We start from the raw sequence: 21,368 nt of genomic DNA, 5'->3' as shown, positions 1-21,368 counted from the left end.
AACCTGATGATTTCTGAACTCTGTAGCTGGAGACCTTGCATATCAAGCATATAAACATTGCTTCTTGCAGTGATTATCCTGCTTTATTTTTATGTTTTATCTTCTGTGACCAGCTCGTTTGACAGGACTAGGATAATCACAAGTCCTTAACAAAATTCATATACCACAACGTCAATGAAGAATTAGGATGGTTTATTTTTAACATGTACGTCTAATTAAAAAATATTGGATTAAAATTTTTAACATTCCTTTTCCTAACCTCCTTAATATAATAAAGAAAAAACTAAATAGAAAAGAATATAAAAATTTTGAAAAATGTTAATTAAATAAATCCACAACATTTAATATTATTTCTGTTATCTGCTTTGGAAAACAAGTGGTAATCGTGTAATAATTTGTTAGAAATTAAGACACTAACTTTTTATTTAATATGCCACGATGTGCACATCGTGTCTTCACATTTTGAACGTTCTCTGTATATCACTCGTTCATTGTTTATATCTTTCAATGCCCTTTTCATGTTTATTTTTTGCACTGCAATTATTCGCATATTCTATTTTTCATAGGTTGAATGCATTCTTGGTTATGCTACTTAATCTTCCTTTCAATGTGCTTTTTCATATTTTATGTATATCGCATGTTGTAAAATTTGTGAATCTTTACAGTTACCATTTTTGTATTAAAGATTGTACTTCATTATCTTTTATTACATTCAGTGCAATTTGTTTTAAAAGTGCTTAGCTAGATTTTGTGTTTGATACATTAGGCATTACTAAGCTCTTTCGGCAATGTAGCCATTTCATAAACTTTTTTACTTCTCTTTTTACTGTCCCAGTAATTGACGTAAACCTGTTTCTGAAATAAATTAATTATCTGTCGATAATTCAGCAAGGGTATAGTGATTTACCAATTTGCATGTTTGTATATAGCATTACATGCATCTTTTTATCCTTAAAGAAAATGATGCAAGTTGTAAACTAGAATTCTTTAACTCTTTTCTTTTTGTAACATAAATATCAGACATTTGAATGTATTGCTACCTGTTTTGTCAAAGCCATGTTTCTCTTATTTGTATTTCTAGTAATAATTTTGTTTCTTATAGTTGGTGATGAATACAGAATAAATGCTATATCTGATAATAATTTTATGTGTTCATAATTGAATTTATCATTTCAATGTTTCACAATATTAAGTAACTGCACAGCAGATAATCAGTTAGGGATTTTTTCTAATGAAACTTTATCTGTATAGCTGAAGATGAAAAAGCGCTGTTTTAATTGACCAAAAACTTTTCTACTATTAATTATTCTTTCCTTAGCATGTAATATGTTAAAGTGCTGCTATATGTATTTCATTGATGTTGAAATGTGGTAACAATTAAGAAATCCTAATGTGCACACAATTTAGTGCTAGAAATGAGGGAATTCTGAAACATGTTTGCCACAAGACTTCTGCTTCATTCAGTTATAGAGAACTTCATCCACACTGCATTATACAGTAGTAAGTGAATCTTCTGCTGCAGCACTTTAAAAATTTCCATCACTGATGTATTATACAGGTGATTCAAAGAAACGGGAAATTTTAAAAATTAAAGTTTTTAAATTTTATTTCATGTAATTATACAAATGTTGCCATTTTAGGATACATACATTTTAGTTTATTTTTTAAAGATGACATCTTCCAGGTGACCTCCTCTTCTATGTAAACACTCATGAAGTCTCTTCGTTAAATTGTTCATGGTTTGACGTAACATCTCAACTGGAATTTCTGCAATTGTTTCTCAGATCTTTGCCTTCAGTTCTTCCGTTCTAGCAGGTCTACTGTGGTAACCCCACAAAAAGTAATCGCAAGCTGAGAGATTAGGCGATCTGGGAGGCCATCTAATGTCACCATTTTGTGAAATGACACGTTGTGCAAACAATCGGCATACAGCTGCCATCGATATTCGTGCAGTATGTGACGTTGCTACGTCTTGTTGAAACCAGGCTGTGTTAAGAATCGGTAGAAATCTCTTTTGTTGTTCCACAACAAAGTTTTCAAGCACGGCTACGTAACGAGCCGACATCACTGTAATCGCAAGACCGTTGTCATCCTCAAAAAATAAGGGCCTATAACACTGCAAGATGACATAGCACGCCACACGGTCACTTTCTGGCTGTGCAACGGACGCTGGTGTAGCTGCGTAGGATTTTCTTGTGCCCAGTATCTGAAATTTTGCTTGTTAACAAATCCACTGAGGTGGAAATGCGCTTCGTCTGACATCCACAGTTCGTGAACAAACGATCGTCCAGCAACTGAAACCGAACGATGCAATTGTGCATTATTCTTCGTTATCATTTATCTTCTGAAGCATTACATTACAGAATTGTGCTCGCACAATTGCATCATTCTGGACGATCTGCAACTTTAGATGGAATTGCAAGTCCTTCACTAACATTCTTCGAACACTTGAACTATGCAATTGTAAAGATGCTGAGAGACGACGGATTGACCGATGTGGATTTCGTGTGACAACATCTTCTAAAGCTTGAACATTCTGTGGTGTAAGGACGATTCGCTCACGGCCTGGAGGTTTCTTTTTCATTGCTGAACCGGTTTCCTCAAAATTAGATATCCATGTTGCATGTGCTGATGGAACACGGTCGTGCCGTCCCAGATTAAAATGCCGGTGAAATTCTCTACGTGCTCCTTCCACACTGTCATTGGTTTTTTGATAGCAAATGGACTTTGCGCACCACTCCAAGGATCCATGACAACTAAATGGCAGGTAATGTTAGAGAGGCTGGCGCCTCTCTATCAAGTGGTACCAATCACCCACGGCTAGCAATACAACTTTCAAAATTTCCCATTTCTTTGAATCGCCCTGTATTTCTAGGGAGTAATGTACTGCCAGATTTCAACACTTAACTAAAAATAACTTTTAAAAAAAATTAATTTCAACTGCCAAACCTCAAAAGAAGTTTATTTATCAGTATTTATTTTAAGTACCAAATCTCATGTACGCTGCCACCTCTAAACAAAGAGATCTGGTCTACACCTTAATAAATGTAATAAATGAAATTCTGCTTATGTAAGATACTAGTTTTGTTGTGCATGACGTGGTTATGATTATTAGTAACAAATTTATCATTCACTGAAAACTGTTAATTATTTCAGTAGTTTGAGTAGTACCTATACCTTATGGAAAACTGTTGTGGAGCAGAAGACCGTTGATTGTTGTCAAAATTTGTCCAGAAGTCAGTCAAACTGGGCTGTATGAACCAACGTTTGAATTTTTTTAAACTTTGAAAAAATTTTAAAAACGATGGATACCAATACCAAAAATGTTAACACAACACAAAACAAATTGAGTTTATTGTGCTCCGGAGTTATGAGCTTGTAATTGAAGAATTCCTCGACTGGGGATGTGAAACCTGGGTGGCAAGCCAAAAGGCAATTATGCAGTGGCATCATACTGGTAAATCATCAATAAAAGCTTCATTGGGAAGCTTGAAATTCTTCAACAAAAGAATAGATAGTTGACAAAGTATCTGTCCCAGGATAATGCAGTTTTGGTTGATATATTCTCAACCTGACCTGGCACCAAGTGACTTTTTTCTTTTCAGCCTTTAGACCAATAAGGGTGAATGACAAAGGATATGGTGGCAGGGATGTGTAACAGGAATACAACCTGGCTGAAACATGTTATACTTGTGTAATGTCATATTAAGTTTCATTAATAAATATGCATATTTCAATTCTTGTAAAATGTTGTAACCTTACTTTCTGAACATATCTCGTACACTTAATATTCACAAATACTAGTTTACAAAAACAAATTTGTTTACAAAAAACAATTACTTTTAAAAACTTATTCTTAGCACCCACTGTAAATTAAATAATCAAATACTGGAAAGTATAGAGTGCACATCAACCGTAGGCAATTGTATAAATAATATTAATTTAAAATAATTGTTTAATATCACTGTTATTAAGATAATTACAAAAAACTATACAATATGGTTATTTTAACATAAATACTAATTATAAATTATAAAATCTTCAAAAAAAAACAAATTTATAATTAAGTTATTCTTAAAACTAAAAATTTTAATAATTAACTCGATTAAAAAAGAAGTATCTACAGTTACACTAGGTCACGACAATAGTTCACTTAAAGTTACCATCATAATATATTACACCGCAAGTCGAGTACTAAAACAGAGCACATTTAACATATTTAATTTATATTTAATTATTCAATTTACAAAAAGGTTTTAATTTAAAACCGGACAGAAAAGTTAACACAGTTAATATAATAACTATGGAAGTACTCAAACTAATTTTTATATACGCAGCACTAATTTTTTCTTTCTTTTTTGAAAAATTTAACACTATTTACAAACAGATTTGATGAACACTTTCAATTCAATAAACTTAGCTTTAACACCAGTTTTAAAACAAAATGTATTTGCGCTTTAAAGATGTTTAAATAAAAAATAATGATGCGACCAAATGATAAAAATTCACATCATCTTAGGTGAAATGTTTTTACTCTTTATTAACCGGTTATCTTGATTCCGCTTTATGTTTAGGTGGTTTAAAACCTTTCAACTTTTTTGATTTTACTTTTGACCCTGAACCCGATTGGAATGCTTTCCAACTATCAACTCTATTCTGCCGGGATTCCTGCAAAAACAAGGCACATATTAAACTTAATATTTATTACATCAAAATAATAATTTCAATAAAATTTAACATGTAAATTGGAGAACATATATTAAATTCATGAAAGGATAATGTCTGTTGTAAGTCTTATGTAAGTAAAAGATCAAGTTATAATAGCAATATTTTCATACTGCGATTAATTTTTGGCCAAGAGACGCACACTCACAACACTATACTCATTTAAAGTTTTTGTTGCATTTCTTATCTTTAAGTATAAAATTTTTATACTAATATCCTTCCTACTAGTCTGCAAAAAAATGAAAATTAAAAGAAGATACGTTTTCCTCTGTAAATATTTACTTCATTTAAATATAATAATTATAAAAATAATACGGAGAAGTCAAAAATACTACAGGAATTGTATATTGAGGTGGGAGAAGGGTGTAGTTCATGCTTCTGCTGCTGGAAGAGTCCAGGTGGAACCCTACAGTATACAGGCCAACACCGTACCAACAGGTACTGTGTAGTGCTAAGTTTTAATGGAAGCTATTTTCCAATTTTGGTGAAAAAGTCACAGTGTGCAGCCATCAAGTTTTAGTTTCCTTTTAGAAAAATGTGTCAACACTTGAAATGATTCAGAAAGCCTATATTTGTGATGAGTAAAACACACATTTACAATTGGTTTTCTCACTTCAAACGAGAAGAAATGTCGACTGAAGATCATCTGAGCAACATTCAAATGTTTGAACTAATGAAAATATTAAAAAAGATGTTGACACCATTAATGAAGGACGACGTCCACAAACCAATAACTTTTACCTGGAAGTTCTCGAAAGACTGCATGCTTCTTTACATAAAAAACAACCAGAATTCTGGTGAACAGGTGACTGGTTTAACCCGCATTGGATTCACTGTGCAGCAGTTTTTGGCAAGAAACAGAATGCTTTCATATTAGCCTAATCCTACGCCTTGCGACTTGTTTTTATTTTCACAGATCAAAAGTGATTTGACATGGTAAAAGAGGTGAAACAAAAAACAGCTGATGCCTTGATAGGCATAATAAGTAGTGTTCAAAAACTATTGAGCAATGGAAAAAATGTTTGGACAAGTTTCTGGAGTAATGGAAGGCAACTGTATTTTCAAAATGTAAAACTATTTTAAAATATTTTCTTTTTATTTAAAAAAATAAAATTTGACATTGAGGGATTTGTATCTTTTAAGTTATAATAAAAACAATAAATTATCCACTGAAACACTCTCCTGAAAGCAGTTTGTTATGTAAACTGATAACCAAAACATGAAGCAGGACCCAAACAATCAACTGCATGTCATTTATAGCTGAAAACCAAAATATAATGGTTTCTAGAGCAAGTAAAAAAATTGCAAATTTTCAAATACCTCTTAGTTATACAGTTAGGACAAAAAAAGGAGATTACAACTTACTTCAAAATTCTTTTGCCATTCTTTTTCCAGTGAGGCTTTTTCCTCCTCTTCTATTTCCTGTTCACGTTTTCTTTTACGTTCCTCTGTGTCACGTAATTCCAATTCTCTTCTTCTTCTTTCCATGTCCGCAAATAATTTCATAGTCATTACATACACAGCATGTTTATAAGCAGTCGGTTCATCTTCTTCTATATGACCTTCTTTGCCTTCTTTCTTAAGACGTTTTCGTTTTTCAGATATCTGAAATATCAAATTATTATTACTTTAAATGAAAAGGTAATTTTCAAGAAATAAGTCTTACTAACATAAATAACGCTTTAAAACTTATTTATTTGCCCTAAATTTTTTAATAACATAAATTTATGTGATTTAAAGAGTAGATTGAGCTTGATTCATTTGATATGTAGCTTTATCAATTTACACGTACACATCAATGAAATTAATAGAAACATTCAATGATCCAACCAAGGTGCTCAGTGCAATAGCATTAACAGACCTGCAGATCCGGAAAGGGCGAGATAACTCCTTCCTACTTGCTATGTACAGTTTTCCTAAGTATTTTTGAATTCCAACAACTGTGAAACTTGAAGAAATTTATGACCGACTTTATTAGAGTATATATTGACACGCAAAAAGGTTTTCTAGACCACTTTTTCTTTTTTTTATTTAAAAACGTTTATATGTCTTGATCAGATAAATGCTAAGAAGTTAAAATTATTTTATTTAATTTGATATTTGTTCAAAATAGATGCAGTTTTTTACACTATAAAAACCTTGTAATAAAATAAGTACTATATCAACAATTTGGTTTTTCTGTTATCTATTATTAAATTATAACCATTTTAATTTTTGGTACGAAAATAAAGAGTGCATTGTAAAACACTCATAATTGTCTTTTCTATAATTTACTGCCTTATTTGAATGTAAGATCTTGCGCCTTTCTTTTATCCACTGTCGTGAACAACACGATCTAAACTTTATTATTGCTTTATTATTACTATTATCTTTATTATTACTTTATTATTTATCTTTATTATTATCTATCTAACTAATTATAAACCACTTCAACCTGTTTTTGTTAATTAGATATCTAAAGCAGTAAAAAAATAAAAAGCTGTACATTATATTTTATACGGTAAAAACCCTCATATTACAATAATTAAAAAATTTTTATATTTGTTTATAAATACAATAATATATTTTTTTTATCAAATATAAAATGTTTTGAATCATATTAGTATCACAAAATTCTCCTGGTATTTTCATAAGCTATTAAAATTGTGAAAATAATGGAAAGAATACAACATATGTCCTAAAGTGCTTCGTTTCTGAGTTACGGTTAGTGAAAGATTTTACTTGAATTTCAGCTACCCCAGTGAAATGAGGACATATTAAAATTTTTAGAATGTTAATTAAGGAGCAGAATTTTTGACCTGAAAAATTTAATAAAATAGCTTTCGTTTATGCAGTAGTTTTTGAGAAAAATGGGGGAAAACCAATAAACTGGGCTAGAAAACCCTGTTTTTTATGTTTGACGTAGAATAACTTTCTTAAACGGGTGATAGATAAACACATAAAAATTTTAGACAAACCTTGTAGAAAATTCGATTTTGAACAAAACAGTAGTGTTTATTCAACATACTTTGAATAAAACAATGAAAAGTTAACAAAATTTTAATTTTAATTAGAAACAGTACATAACTACATTTTTAAGAAAAGTACTTATTTATTGTAAACAAAATCAAACTTCTTTTTGTTGATGTCTGTTAAAAAATTCTCTTAAAAAATAAAAATAACTGGAAATTGCACAACAGTTAAAAATAAAAATTACTTAGATAATAATTTTTTTAATAATGACATTTATTATTTCAAATTTGACAACAGAATAACAACAGGTGTTCAACAATAATTGCCACAGCTGCTTGAAGATGTTCCCCTAGTGCTTAGGCGCGAAGCATATTTCCAGCGCAATGGCACGCCTCCCTACTTCTCTTGTACCTTAAATTTTTGCGTCTGGGGATGGATGAAAAGTATTGTATACAAAGCAAATACATTCTCATGAGGATTTAATTGTCTGCATTATGAATGCGGCTGAGCAACTTAAATCACTTATTCTGTCCCTTATTTATGTCCTAAAAGTTTCAGTAAGGCCTCATTTCACCAGATCAGCTGAATCCAAGTGAAATGAAGCATTTTAGGACATATGTTTATATGAACGTTTTTCATTATTTTCATAAGTAGAATAGGTTATGTAAATCTTGGGAGAACTTCGTGAGGAGGTGTGTTTTTGTCCACAACTTACATATGTGATGTAAACAAATGGTGCTTGCATAGCTGCTATTTTATTTTTTGATGAATTAATTCACAACAGAAGCTTACTGAGAAGCTTTTATTGTATAACTGCTACTTTATTTTTTTTATTTTTTGATGAGTTAATTCACCACACAAGCTTCTCAGTAAGCTTCTGTGGTGAATTAATTCATCAAAAAAATAAAAATAAAATAAAATAGCAGCTACGCAAGCACCATTTGTTTACATCACATATATAAGTTGTGGACAAAAACACACCTCGTCACGAAGTTCTCCAAGATTTACATAACCTATTCTACTTATGAAAATAATGAAAAAAGTACATATAAACATATGTCCTAAAATGCTTCATTAGCGAGTTAGGCTTGTACATACTACATGGGAATATGGAATTGGAATTTTGTAGCATATGAAAAATGCCATTTCTGACCAGGAATCACTCAGGACTCTGGATGAAAGGGCGAGACGCCTCAATTTTAATTTACAATTTATATTCATAATTTATAATTCATTTATATTCATATATACATGAATTTATATTCATTAATTTACAACGAGTGCTACAAGTCGCTATGTTGCAAATTTGCTATGTTTATGGGCTGAATATTAAGAGTGATGGTAAAGATGGTAGTGCCGTTTACTTTGAGAAGAATGAATGAATATTCATGATGAAGAATGCAGCGCCTGGCCATCTGTGATAACAAATGATCTGAAGGTAAAAGTTTACGAAAACATTTAAGAGGAAACTGGCGCTTCACAATGAAACAATTGTCTTTGATGTTTCACAATCTTTGAATTATAAGTTTTGACTGAAAATTTGGGCTATAAAAGATTGCATACCAGATAAAGATTGCGTGTTGAAGATGTTAATCGATACATACAAGTAAAAATTTCTTGCCATATGGCATGAATTTTTTGCGGCATTAAGAAAATTAAGGCGATGAATTTCATATTGTTACCAGAGATAGAACCTGTATTTCTTATTTGAACATCGAAACAAAGCAGCAGTCCAACAATCTTTGGTAAAGAAACTTTTGGCCACTGTTTTTTTTTTGGTACAAAAATGTTGTTTTATGTGAAGAATTTAGTGATCACAGTACTACTGCGAATATAGATACGTATTGTGAAATACATTTAACACTGGCTGCTATCCCACAGGATTTTGCTTTTGTATGATGCCCAGTCAAACACGGCAAATCCGACAGTGAGGCGATTAAAAAATCTTCGATCATCCACCTTATAGCTCTGATTTAGCTCTCAATGATTACGTTATTTTTCTTCACCTTAAACAATGGCTTGCATCACAAAGGTTTGATAATGATAACAACTGAAATGACATTAATGTGTGGCTTAAGTCACTGGCAGTGGAATCGAAGTGCGAATGAAGAAGCTAGAGAAACGCTGTAACAAATATAAAAGTTTTAAACACAGCTATATAGATGAGTACTAAATAAATGTATTTTTTATGCGTAAGTAATAAAGTTTGTTCAAATTTTTAACATCCAATTTTTATTTCCAAGATTGATCTTAATTTAAAAACAAGCCTCGTATTTACAAATGAAAACAAGCAAACAAAAAAGGAGGAAGAACGAGGCAAAAAAGTACATGACAAAAGCAATGTAAATTTTAACATTTTATGCATGCAACAATACCACCAGGCAGATACCTTTACATGTATCTAGTGTTTTTTATAAACATATATTTCCTCTGATACAATAAATTGTTGTGGGAAATAATATATATCAGTTTTTATTGTACAAAAACTATGGAGAAAACATGCTAAGAAACAGTTAAGTATTGATATTAACACCGTAGAATTAATAGTAACTTAATTCAAAATTGATGAAAAAAATAATCATAAAAAATATTTTTGTGTTCAACCAGAGATATAGTAAGAAAATTTGTGAACTATGTTCACAATACATTAAAACACACCGATAATTATTAATTTATTAAATACTGACTTGAATATTACACATTATGTTCAGAATAAGAGAAGGTAAACTAAAAAAAAAATTATTTTTTACTGTCTAAATTTACACAATCCAAACATCAAACAACTTAAAAAAAATTTTAAATCTATTTAATTAAAATTTCACATAAAATGCAATTATATTTGGTAACTAATTATTTATCAATAATTTTTATTTACACAGTTTTTATAAATATTAAAATTTTTTTATCATATTTGAAAATATTTACTTTCATTCTACAAGTAAAAAAAAATTACATTGCTTCTTTTTTACTAAACTCACCATAACCGAGTTATTCCCCAAAAAAATATTTTTAAGAAATGATTGATTTCTTGCATATTTTGTCCATAACTCGGTCAATTTTGAAGGTACTCTAAAGAAAGAAAACAGAAATTGTAGGAAAATAATTTCTCTAAACTTTTCACAGTATTTTTTTCATAGATCCTTAGTCAAAACATTTCTTAGCACATGCAACAAGACTCACAGGAGGGCGGATAAAATACTGTTATTTTTTATTGTACGGAATAAAACAAAACCAAACTGCAGAAAATTTTTTAAGTTTCAATAAAGGTCTGAAAATGTTTTTTGTAATATTCAACAGTAGAAATATTTGTAAATATCTCTTTTCCACCTTCCTGTCAATTTGCATATGAACTTGTTCATTCTCTATGGAGTTAATAAAATAAAAAATGTTAATATAAAAGTAATTGTTTACTTAATATAATCTTTCGTCAATTTTTACTTTATTACTTTTTTGCAAAGTCAAAAAACTTAGAATTACCTTATGTGCCAAAACTACTGTTGTTATAGGTATACAACTCTTTATTCCTGAATATGGTATAGTCATTTCCAAGAATAACAAGCAATATATGTCAGACTTACTAGAAAAAAATAAGGTGAGAAATGATTCCCTTTTGTCTCTTCACTGAACAGATCATACTACTATATACCACAGAATTTTGTTATATAGTGAACTTCTTTTACTAAGAAAAAACAACTCTGACTAGCGGTGGTGCTATTTGTAACTTCAGGTGCTTTACATACAGCTAAAGTATAGAGCAAGGAATAATTTTAGCCTTTCAGTAGATTACAGATGACTGAAGTTAAAGTATGGTTGAAGATGTCTTATTTTTAAATTTATATTATCAGTTAACAAAATTTAAGCTATTACTTCATTTCACTATTTATATATAAAAAGAAACAAAAAATAAGCACATAAATAAAATAATATTATTTTATATAATCTTTGTTTACATTTTTATATAAAAATTCACAGACAGTATCAGTTTGAACCATTCTTGAAGTGGCTTAAAAAGAAACTAAAAAATTTGTCTTTCTCTTTACAACAGCAAGTTGATATTTTAGTTTGTTAATAACCTCTGTGACACATACCATGTAATTTACCAATGCGTGAAATAAGAACTTTTGCACACAGACTGTTTGTCGGGGACAACATTGGATCTCCGTGAGAATTGGAGAAACCAGATCAAATAGGTAATCGTTGAAAATTTCATTGGGTACCAGGCAAGAGAACTTTTAGCCGAGGGGGTATTCCATATTAATTAAACAAATGTTCAAAATTTTTATTGCATTACTATTTTTGATTTTGATGATATTTGGTATATGATAACTAACTACCTTGTAGTGGCCAAAAAAAATTTCTTTATATTTAAAAAAAAAAATTATTCTTGAGTAATAATTTTTTTTCAACTCGCCAACAGGTAAGTTTTTACCTGTTAATTTTTACTTTACTGTTACGTTTTCGTTACTTTTTCCATGAATTGTAGCATTCTTATTTTACATTGTACAGAGGGTCAAAACTGGAGTTTTGGACAGGAACTTCTTCTTAGTGTACTCAAAATTCATTTTGTTACATAACCAAATCTTGTAATGTTTACTGAAGTTACATTTACAAATTGTTTTTTTTTTTTTAATTTTGGGCCCAAAATAATTAATGAAGGGCTTAGGGCAACAGGCCTATTTTTTACCTTTTAGGTACTAGTAGTACTTATAAAAAAAAATTGGACTGTTACCCAGTGTCCTTCATTTAAAAAGATGGCCGTCAAATTGTAAGATTTTGAAAATGTCTCATTTTTGGGGCTCAAAAACCACATGTGGGACAGGTGGCAGATTCTGAAATGTTTACAGCAATAAGTACTTTTTATGCACTTGAAAACAATATAAAACTTATTTTGTTACTCAAAGGGGTTGACGAGTAATGAAGCCAGCAAAACCGCTAAAAAGACGTTCTAACCTTCTAACAAGTAAACAACGTATCCAAAAATACTGATATGTTAGTCAGTATATAGTTTGTCATTCCAAACAATAGTTAAAACAAGTGGAATTTTGCCACAAATCGGCAAAAAGAAACTCACATAATTGATGAAAATGTTATTAAATGTATCCAAGATTTTTACCAGAATGATGAGCACAGTCGAACGTTTACCAGGCAAGAAGGATTGTGTCTCTGTGAGACAAGCTGACAGGTAGAAAATTAATATTCAAAATAGTCTTATCTTATGTAACTGAGATTTAACGTATCTCTCTCACTTTGTACGTGTGTGAGTGCACGTGTGCACGCGTCACACCTACATGAGTAAAACTCATGTTTTCTGCTCTAAATATGAAATTTGATTATAAAATTCTCCTTTCATCCATGGTATGTGATATAGAAAATGAAACATGCATATTCTCAAGTGTGAAAAATATACAGGCACTAAAGTGCTCAGATTATTGTAAAAGAGCTGGGATGATTTTGATTCTGAAATTATCTTCAAAGAGTGGGTTTCTGTTGACTGTTGTGAACTAACTACTCAAATTCTTCCATTTCCAGATTACTTAGATAAACTTACTCAACAATCAAATTGTTACACCTTCTGAAATGTACAATTATTGCAAAGACAATACTAGAAATATAACATTTATTTTCTGCTCTAATAAAGATGTTCAAGAGACTGAAGAATACCTCAGTTCTCATTACCAGGTAATCACAACAGTCCCAAAAATAAGAAGCTTTCACAAATATGTTGCAAGAAGTCAGAAATGTATTTTGAATGTCCGGGCGACCTCTAAATCAAACATTTATGTTAGTATCAGTACATAAGGACATTACTGTTTCTGATTGCTTTATAGGTTTTATCAAAGCCAAAATGTAAAAATTATGTCTGCTGCATATACGACGGCAAGTGATGGTTAGGCGAAGTCATTGAAGTCAAAATACATGAAAATGAAGAGGAATATCGAATACACTTTTTCCATTTGCAGGGTCCTGGTACTTCATCCAAGAAATCATCGAGGGATAATCAAACATGGGTTCAACTGGAAAATATTTTAAAGACTCTCATGCTTTCAGAGCTTTTTCAACCACTGAAAGAGGACACAACATTGCACCAAAGATGAATGAGGACTTATTAGTTCTACTCAATAAAAAAATGGCAAGAGCACTAAGTTATGTTAGTTAAGTTTACAAAAACTGTAAGATTTATTTGTAACTTCCATTAGCAGGAGTAAAATAAAGTAAAAGTGAATTGAACAACTTGTTAATGTATTTGGATTTTTTATCATTTTGTAATTATTATTTATCATTCTGTAATTGACTATTTATTAATTATCAATTTATTCATTCTAATGAGATTAGTTGTAATTTTTATAATCTGAAAAATACATATCAGTATTTTTGGATACGTTGTTTACTGGTTAGAAGGTTAGAATGGTCTTTTTAGCGGTTTTGCTGGCTTCATTACTCGTTAACCCCTTTGAGTAACAAAATAAGTTTTATATTGTTTTCAAGTGCATAAAAAGTACTTATTGCTGTAAACATTTCAGATTTCTGCCACCTGTCCCACACGTGGTTTTTGAGCCCCAAAAATGAAACATTTTCAAAATCTTACAATTTGACGGCCATCTTTTTAAATAAAGGACACTCGGTAACAGTCCAATTTTTTTTATAAGTACTACTAGTACCTAAGAGTTAAAAGGTAAAAAATAGGCCTGTTGCCCTAAGCCCTTCATTATTTATTTTGGGCCCAAAATTAAAAAAAAATAACAATTTGTAAATGTAACTTCAGTAAACATTACAAGATTTGGTTATGTAACAAAATGAATTTTGAGTACACTAAGAGGAAGTTCCATCTTTACTCTGTCCAATAATGCAGTTTTGACCCTCTGTACAATGTAAAATAAGAATGCTACAATTCATGGAAAAAGTGACAAAACTGGCTGGCTGTTTTTACCTGTTGGCGAGTTAGAAATGAGTCTATTACTTAAGAAACAATTTTTTTTTAAATATTAAAAAAAAATATTTTTTGGCCACTACCAAATATCATCAGAATCAAAAATAGTGATGCGCTGATCATTTGTTGAATTAAAATGGAATACCACGGAGGGAATTTAGGGCTCTGCCTGGTCTTTCCTGTATCTTGGTTTTGTTGTTCTTTTGTTATAATAAGGTTTGATATTTTTTTAGTATTTTATTTATTGTTTTGTGTTATGTTATAGCTGCGTTATGTTGCCCTTGTCCTGCACAAGGGCATGTGCAAAGCAATTATGTTGTATGCTGTGCCAGTTTAGGCAGATAAGATGAAATTCTATAGTCATAGATATATATTATTGAGGGCCTAACAACTATTACTGTTGACAGTAATGGGTAGTTACTGGATGGTTTCATGGGAGGCTTTCTTGGTGATTGCGACAGTGAAACCGGTTGATATTCCAGCTCTTGAGAGACAGGAGCAGTATGTTGCTAGGAAGTTGGGTGAGTTGACTTCTGAAAAGATTCGGGAAATCAAGCAACATGGTTATGATATATGACAGGGTAGATGGGATGAGACTATTGATGGGTGATATACGCATGACATTAGAAGCTTGCCTCATGGGTTTCCCCTTACAAGTACGTAACTCAGTTTCTTACTGATCTCAGGGCCTTCAGGGGTAGACTGGATGGGTTCGGGTCTGTGTCTGCAGCGTCAGGTGCAGGACGATGCATAAGGGCTGAGGCAACAAAGATGTCATATGCCGAGATTTGAAAGATGATCTTTGATGATGAAGCCCATCAGGGCTAGGTATGGAGGAGTGGTTGAAGGGTGTCTTTCCCAAGGGGATCAGGATGTTCTAAGAGAAAAATAAATACACAGCTGTGGCACTTAAAAAAAATATATTGGTACATCTATATTTTTTTCTTGATGAATTAATTCTCCACAGAAACTTTGAATCTTGTATGTCGGAATATGGAAATGGAATTTTGTAGCATATGAAAAATACCATACCTGACCAGGATCCCTGAATCAAAGGTCGAGACATTATCATTCCACCATGTAGATCGGCATGTATTTTTATAAAGGTATATGCAAATTTAAAATATGGCTTTTTTTAATTAATTATATTAAATACATGAAGCAATTTAACAGCAACGTAATAATTCTGTTGATTTAATATATCAGGTTTTGGATAATAGCCTAATTCCAGGTAGAAAGGACTACATTTCTACAGTTAAAACAATGATCTCTAGAAAATATTTTTTAACACCCAATCTTAAAAACTTCTTTAACAATTAAATCCACGCTTACAGATTAAAATCAGGAAAAATAACGTGTATACACACTAAGTTTTACTTGGGCTATCTATACTGCAAGAATAAAAAAAAATGTAATATTTTTATTCTGAATAAAAATCATAATTTATAATATTAATACACAATGGGGGAAATTGTAATTTTTTTTGGATACATAAAAATAATTAATCATGGTCAAATTATAGCTAAGAAATCATTTAAAAAATTAACTTGCCATATGATCTGTCCTAGCTTTTGCTTCATCTATTACATCCATACATTTCCTTCTTGTCTCTTCATTTTCTAATGTTTTCCATGCTTTATTGATAACTGAAAATGCAATAAAACAAACCAAAATAAAAATAATTAAAATTAATAACTATTAAATAATAATTCTGTGATTTATCCATAAAAAAGTTACAATATTAACAAATTCTGCTTTCTAATTTTAAGAAATTCTTTTTGCCCGTAAATAATAAATTTGCAAATACCTTAAAACGATTATAAAAAATTATTGAATTTTACACACAGTTTATTTGCACTGAGTAGTTCCTTATGAAAAGATATTTACAGTTTTCTTTTCTTGCTTTCTTTATCATTTAATAAATTATTATAACGAATCATTATTTTTTAACTTCTTATTTTCAGATCATTATTTTTGTATCGTCTTAATTCTCTCTCATTTATAATCACTGAATATTTTTTACAGCACATTTCTACCATTTTTTTGAGATACCTCCTCCTTCTTCACATCTCTAGTTTCACTCCCCTCAACACATTATCTTATATTCATTAAAGAAATTTATACCTGTGCCATCGCTCATTTTCATATACAATCACAAATACTGAAATACATCAAGCAATAAGCAAGCATCCAATTTATGTAACTATTTCTCTTTTTTACTATGAAAAAGAGTAAGTACTGATAAATGAAACCAAGATTCATTCAACTGCTACCACTTTCAAATGCTACGAGCCGAACTATTTGAACTTTCAGGATTAAAACATTCTGCAAATGTATATAGAATCAGAAACTAAAAGAAATGAAAAACTTAACTGCTAATAATATAGCGATCCGATTTTTATTTTTTGACCTTAATAAGTTTAAGCTACAGACATAAAATTTTAAATACATATAAAATAAAATTAAATAATAAACTTACTTTCAAAGGCTTGTTGAGCTCGTTCTGCATCATCCTGATTTTTATCTGGATGAACAAGAATTGATAACTGTAAAAAATTATTGGTGATTTAAAAAATTATTTTTTAATTATTTACAATCATAAGTTATATAATTTGATAAAATATAAGACACTAAGCAAGCAGTTTAGTGAACTATAAAATATTTATTAATTTTAAATATGAAAAAAAGACCACAAGATTTTTCAATTATTTTGCAAAACATACAGCAGATTTTCATCAAAGTAAACAAATTCTTTAAATAAAAACTATCTATATCATAAGAAACAATTTAATCCGTTTAATAATTCGTAAACTACCGATGAATGCATATGCAATATTTTTCTAATATAAATTTAACACATTCAAACATAGCCAGAGAAAATATAGGTAATTCTGGGCAATTACTTGATCGACTTCAAACTTTGTTGATTACCAATAGATAATATGCTAAGGCTTCAGGAAAAGATACAAATTTCAGAAAGCAGGTAACCCAGACAAGATCAAAGTCCGCACCACGTTATTAGTACTCTAGTCAATTGGCTATCAGTTTTGTAAGTTATCGAGATCTGTTTAAATGATTTCTGTGAAGAAAGTTAGTTAAGTTAGACTTCTGAGAAGAGAGGTTAGGGATAAATTACCAATGAATGGCAATACTTAACACATAAAACTAACACAATACTAACAGAAATATAATCACTACAGGGAAAGAGACTACACCACATGTTCCTTAAACATTTGTAATCACATCATAACCCTAACCTTAACTTTAATACTAACCAGTCACCACAGAATAGATTAGCATCAAAACGCATTTCAGACTTTGACCTTTCACGGGTCACCGCTGTCCAAACCTTTCCGAGCTTTTTTTCAAACCTTTTTTCTGACATTTTCATCTTTGTTTATCTGATCCAAAAAGCGTATCTGCTATCGTATATTAAAGTATGAAAAAATTGATCTATTGATCAGAATTACCGTACTATAATTATAAAAATAATAAATGAACATGAAACCAAATAGTTTAACTGTAATAATTAAAGACTTTGTATACTGAAGTATTTTACATTCAGTAAGTATTACATTTTACGTGCAGATGAAATTCACAAATTGCCATGCCATTATAAGCTTTTATATATTAAATTTTTAACATAGTACTTAAGAGAATAATACAATGCATTACAAATAAGGGTCAATTTATAGTAATTTACATAACTTATAGTTCTTACTATATCTGTAACTCAAAAATAAAAACTAAATAAGATATACATTTTTCTCAACTAAAAGGGATAAAAGATAACTGCATCATACATATTACATAATACAAGACTTGAATGTCTGAACTACTTAAATTATTGCATTCAAGGATTAATAACAACCAAACAGTAGCTACACAAATTGAATAATCATCAAATTAACTGTATTAAGGTACAGCCCCAGAAAGTGAATTTATAATAAAAATTTAAAAAATTGATCCACACACATCAAGCAACATTACAACATTTTAATTATAAATTTTATACATTTGATCACTTTGATTATCTATGATTTAAACAACTGTTTCATAAATTATTTTTTAAAAAGGGCAAGTTTTTTAGTAATTTCATCAAAATATACATTATTATGGGCAGCTAATGTTCAATAAAACTGACTAGGCCCTCAACCTACAGTTCCACAACAGATAGTAATTATTCGAAGGATAATCATTAATGTATTTTACAGCTCATAACATTATAAATAGCAATATTAGTATCCATGATATAAATGATTCGATTAAATAAATTATAAAAAACCCAATTTAACAAGAACAAAAATTTTTTTGGAATACTATGAGTAAACCAATATCAAACTGCCTTTGGCAATATTCAAAGTATATAGTTGACATCTGAGTTAAATAATCTTTGAAGATTGACTATATATATAGTAAAGAAAGTAAAATCAATTGAATATAGTAAAACAATTCTAATTATTCAAAAAATATTGAATTCTACATTACAGTTAGTTAACTTACTCTTTTATATTTCTTCTTTGCATCTTCAAGTGAAGTTTCTGGTTCTATTTGAAGAACTTCAAAAGGATTTAAATTAAAGTATGTAGACCCAGGTCGTAACAATCGTTCTATCTGTTGTTTTGGAGTTAGCACAGAGTCTCTTTTTTCTATCTCTTTTACCTAAATAACATGCAAAGTAAATTAGTGTTAGAATAATTATGTTTACTTATGATGCAAGTAAGATCTGAACACATAAAATTATAAATGACATTTTAAGAAAAAAGTTATGTTTACGATAATCTACAAGTGGAAACTGTCTGAAATCGGGCGAATTTGAATAATTCAATCGATCATCACATCACTAAAACAATAATGCTTAACTACACGTATTTTTTCAGCCGTAGACAAAAAAATATAATAAACTAAGTGTTATTTCCGATCTATATTAACTATAGATTAATTCTATAAAATTCAAACGCACATTCGGGATTTATTACACAAAGTTAATAACAAAAGACCTAACCTAAAATACTGCAATAGCTTAAATACATTAAAACACAATGAGCAATACGTATCATACGCAACATCGTAAATAGCAGAACCCAAATAACATGTTAACTTACTTCAGTGTAAAATTCATTAAATGCAACCTCCTTTTCCACTGAAACAGAACCGTTGGGAACGGTATTTGTTTTCACAGTTGCCATTTTGCCCTGTTTAGTCAGTGACACCACAACACATATTTTATTTTAGCTTCAATCGTTAATAAACTAATTCGTGTAAATATTTTTTTATTTTATTTATCAGTTAGAATTGATGAATAAGCTGATCAAGCTCAAATCAATTTTATTAAAAACCGAAATAAATGAAGAGCGTAGCACTTAAAATAATATTACTTCATTTGCGATGTCTAGATATATGCGTTGTGCCATAATCTTACGAGTCGAGGAGGCAAAAATGATTTTATGAATATGTATGGCTTAAAATTGTCTGTTACTATTAAAAATCTCATCACCGTACAAAAAAACGATACGAAGTTCCAAAACCATGAAAAAACGGAACTAATTTGTTGAACTTTTTGTGTGAAGGTTAAAGGATTATTCGTTTGTACTTTTTCATATTTCGACTTATCGGCATTTGAAGTTTCAATTAACTGACAAAAACAGCTGTTAATTTTAGAATATTACATCACGTATTACAACATTTTTTCTTCTTTTTTTTTAAACTAGTCCTTGTGATTAGTTTGTTAGATAATTCTTATTCACTAACTTGTATAAAATAAGTTTGACGGACATAAAAACTAAGCTTGACGAAATAAAGTCACTAAAAATACCCCCAGAAGTCGTTTACTACAAAGTACAAAAACCCATTTTGATTGTTTAATAATAATCATCATCGGTAATAGCAATTACGGAATTAGGATTAATAAATAAAAAACTGTAAAAATCTTTACTGACGGATAAGGTGGCTGATTTTCACAAGAACGTAAAAAGGAGTAAAAACATGTAATAGAAATCCGGTTTTTAGCAAAATTTATTTTACAGAGAAATAACAAAAAAATAATTGTCATAATTAATATGATGATAGTGACTATACACTGAAGTGTGTCCACGACTACATATTGGTACCAGTACTTCACAAATAGTATGTAAGCATGCCTGAAAAAACTACACCATATTTGAAGAATTTTCTTTCAGTGATATGTTTACATATATAGCATAAGAGTTCAGTGACTATAATTGTGACAAGATCATTATTATTTAAAGAGAATATGAAAATAGGCATATTTCTTCAAAGGTCTACCCTAAAATGTTTTTCAAACGACCTCACATTAAAACAAATATGGTAATGATGGTCAGTACAAATTAAACTATTACATGAAATTCAATGATTAAGCAGTTCATCATTTAACAAAAAATTTGTAATGTCTGTTTAATGAGTGTTTGTTTTAATTATTGTGTGATCAGAATAAAAAAAAAAAAACATCCTTGGAATGGTAAATTTAGGATAATATAGTGATTTAATACATATAAATATTTTTTAGCTGCCAAGTTATTGTTAGATGTATTAAAAAGCAAAACAGAAACCCAAACTTTCAATTGAAGAGTTTTCTGTACCAGTTTGTAAGTTATAATAAAGAGAGTAGTGCTGATTTAATTATATTATTATAGTAAATTTAAACTATATTCAGAATGGAATTTCTGTTCAAATAGATATAACATTCAGAATTAGTTATTCAACAATGAAATTAGACTATCTGGATAAATTTTTTCAAGGTTAT

At 29.9% G+C, this 21,368-nt stretch overlaps 1 protein-coding gene across 1 annotated transcript; it reads right to left on the bottom strand.

Annotated features, from left to right (window-relative positions):
• Positions 1 to 3,741: 3,741 nt before the first annotated feature.
• Positions 3,742 to 20,171, bottom strand: LOC142321347 (dnaJ homolog subfamily C member 8). Its single transcript, XM_075359362.1, has 6 exons — positions 19,711 to 20,171; positions 19,109 to 19,267; positions 17,085 to 17,151; positions 16,157 to 16,251; positions 6,091 to 6,330; positions 3,742 to 4,668 (listed from the first exon to the last, which is right to left on the bottom strand). The coding sequence occupies exons 1-6, from the start codon at positions 19,792 to 19,794 to the stop codon at positions 4,549 to 4,551; spliced, it is 765 nt and encodes a 254-aa protein (XP_075215477.1). The 5' UTR covers positions 19,795 to 20,171; the 3' UTR covers positions 3,742 to 4,548.
• Positions 20,172 to 21,368: the final 1,197 nt, after the last annotated feature.

Source organism: Lycorma delicatula, chromosome 3, assembly GCF_047948215.1.
Source record: "Lycorma delicatula isolate Av1 chromosome 3, ASM4794821v1, whole genome shotgun sequence".
In the NCBI taxonomy this organism is placed as follows: Eukaryota; Metazoa; Arthropoda; class Insecta; order Hemiptera; family Fulgoridae; genus Lycorma; species Lycorma delicatula.
Note: the sequence above shows the minus strand (reverse complement) of the source record. Positions and strands in the feature narration are given on the sequence as shown.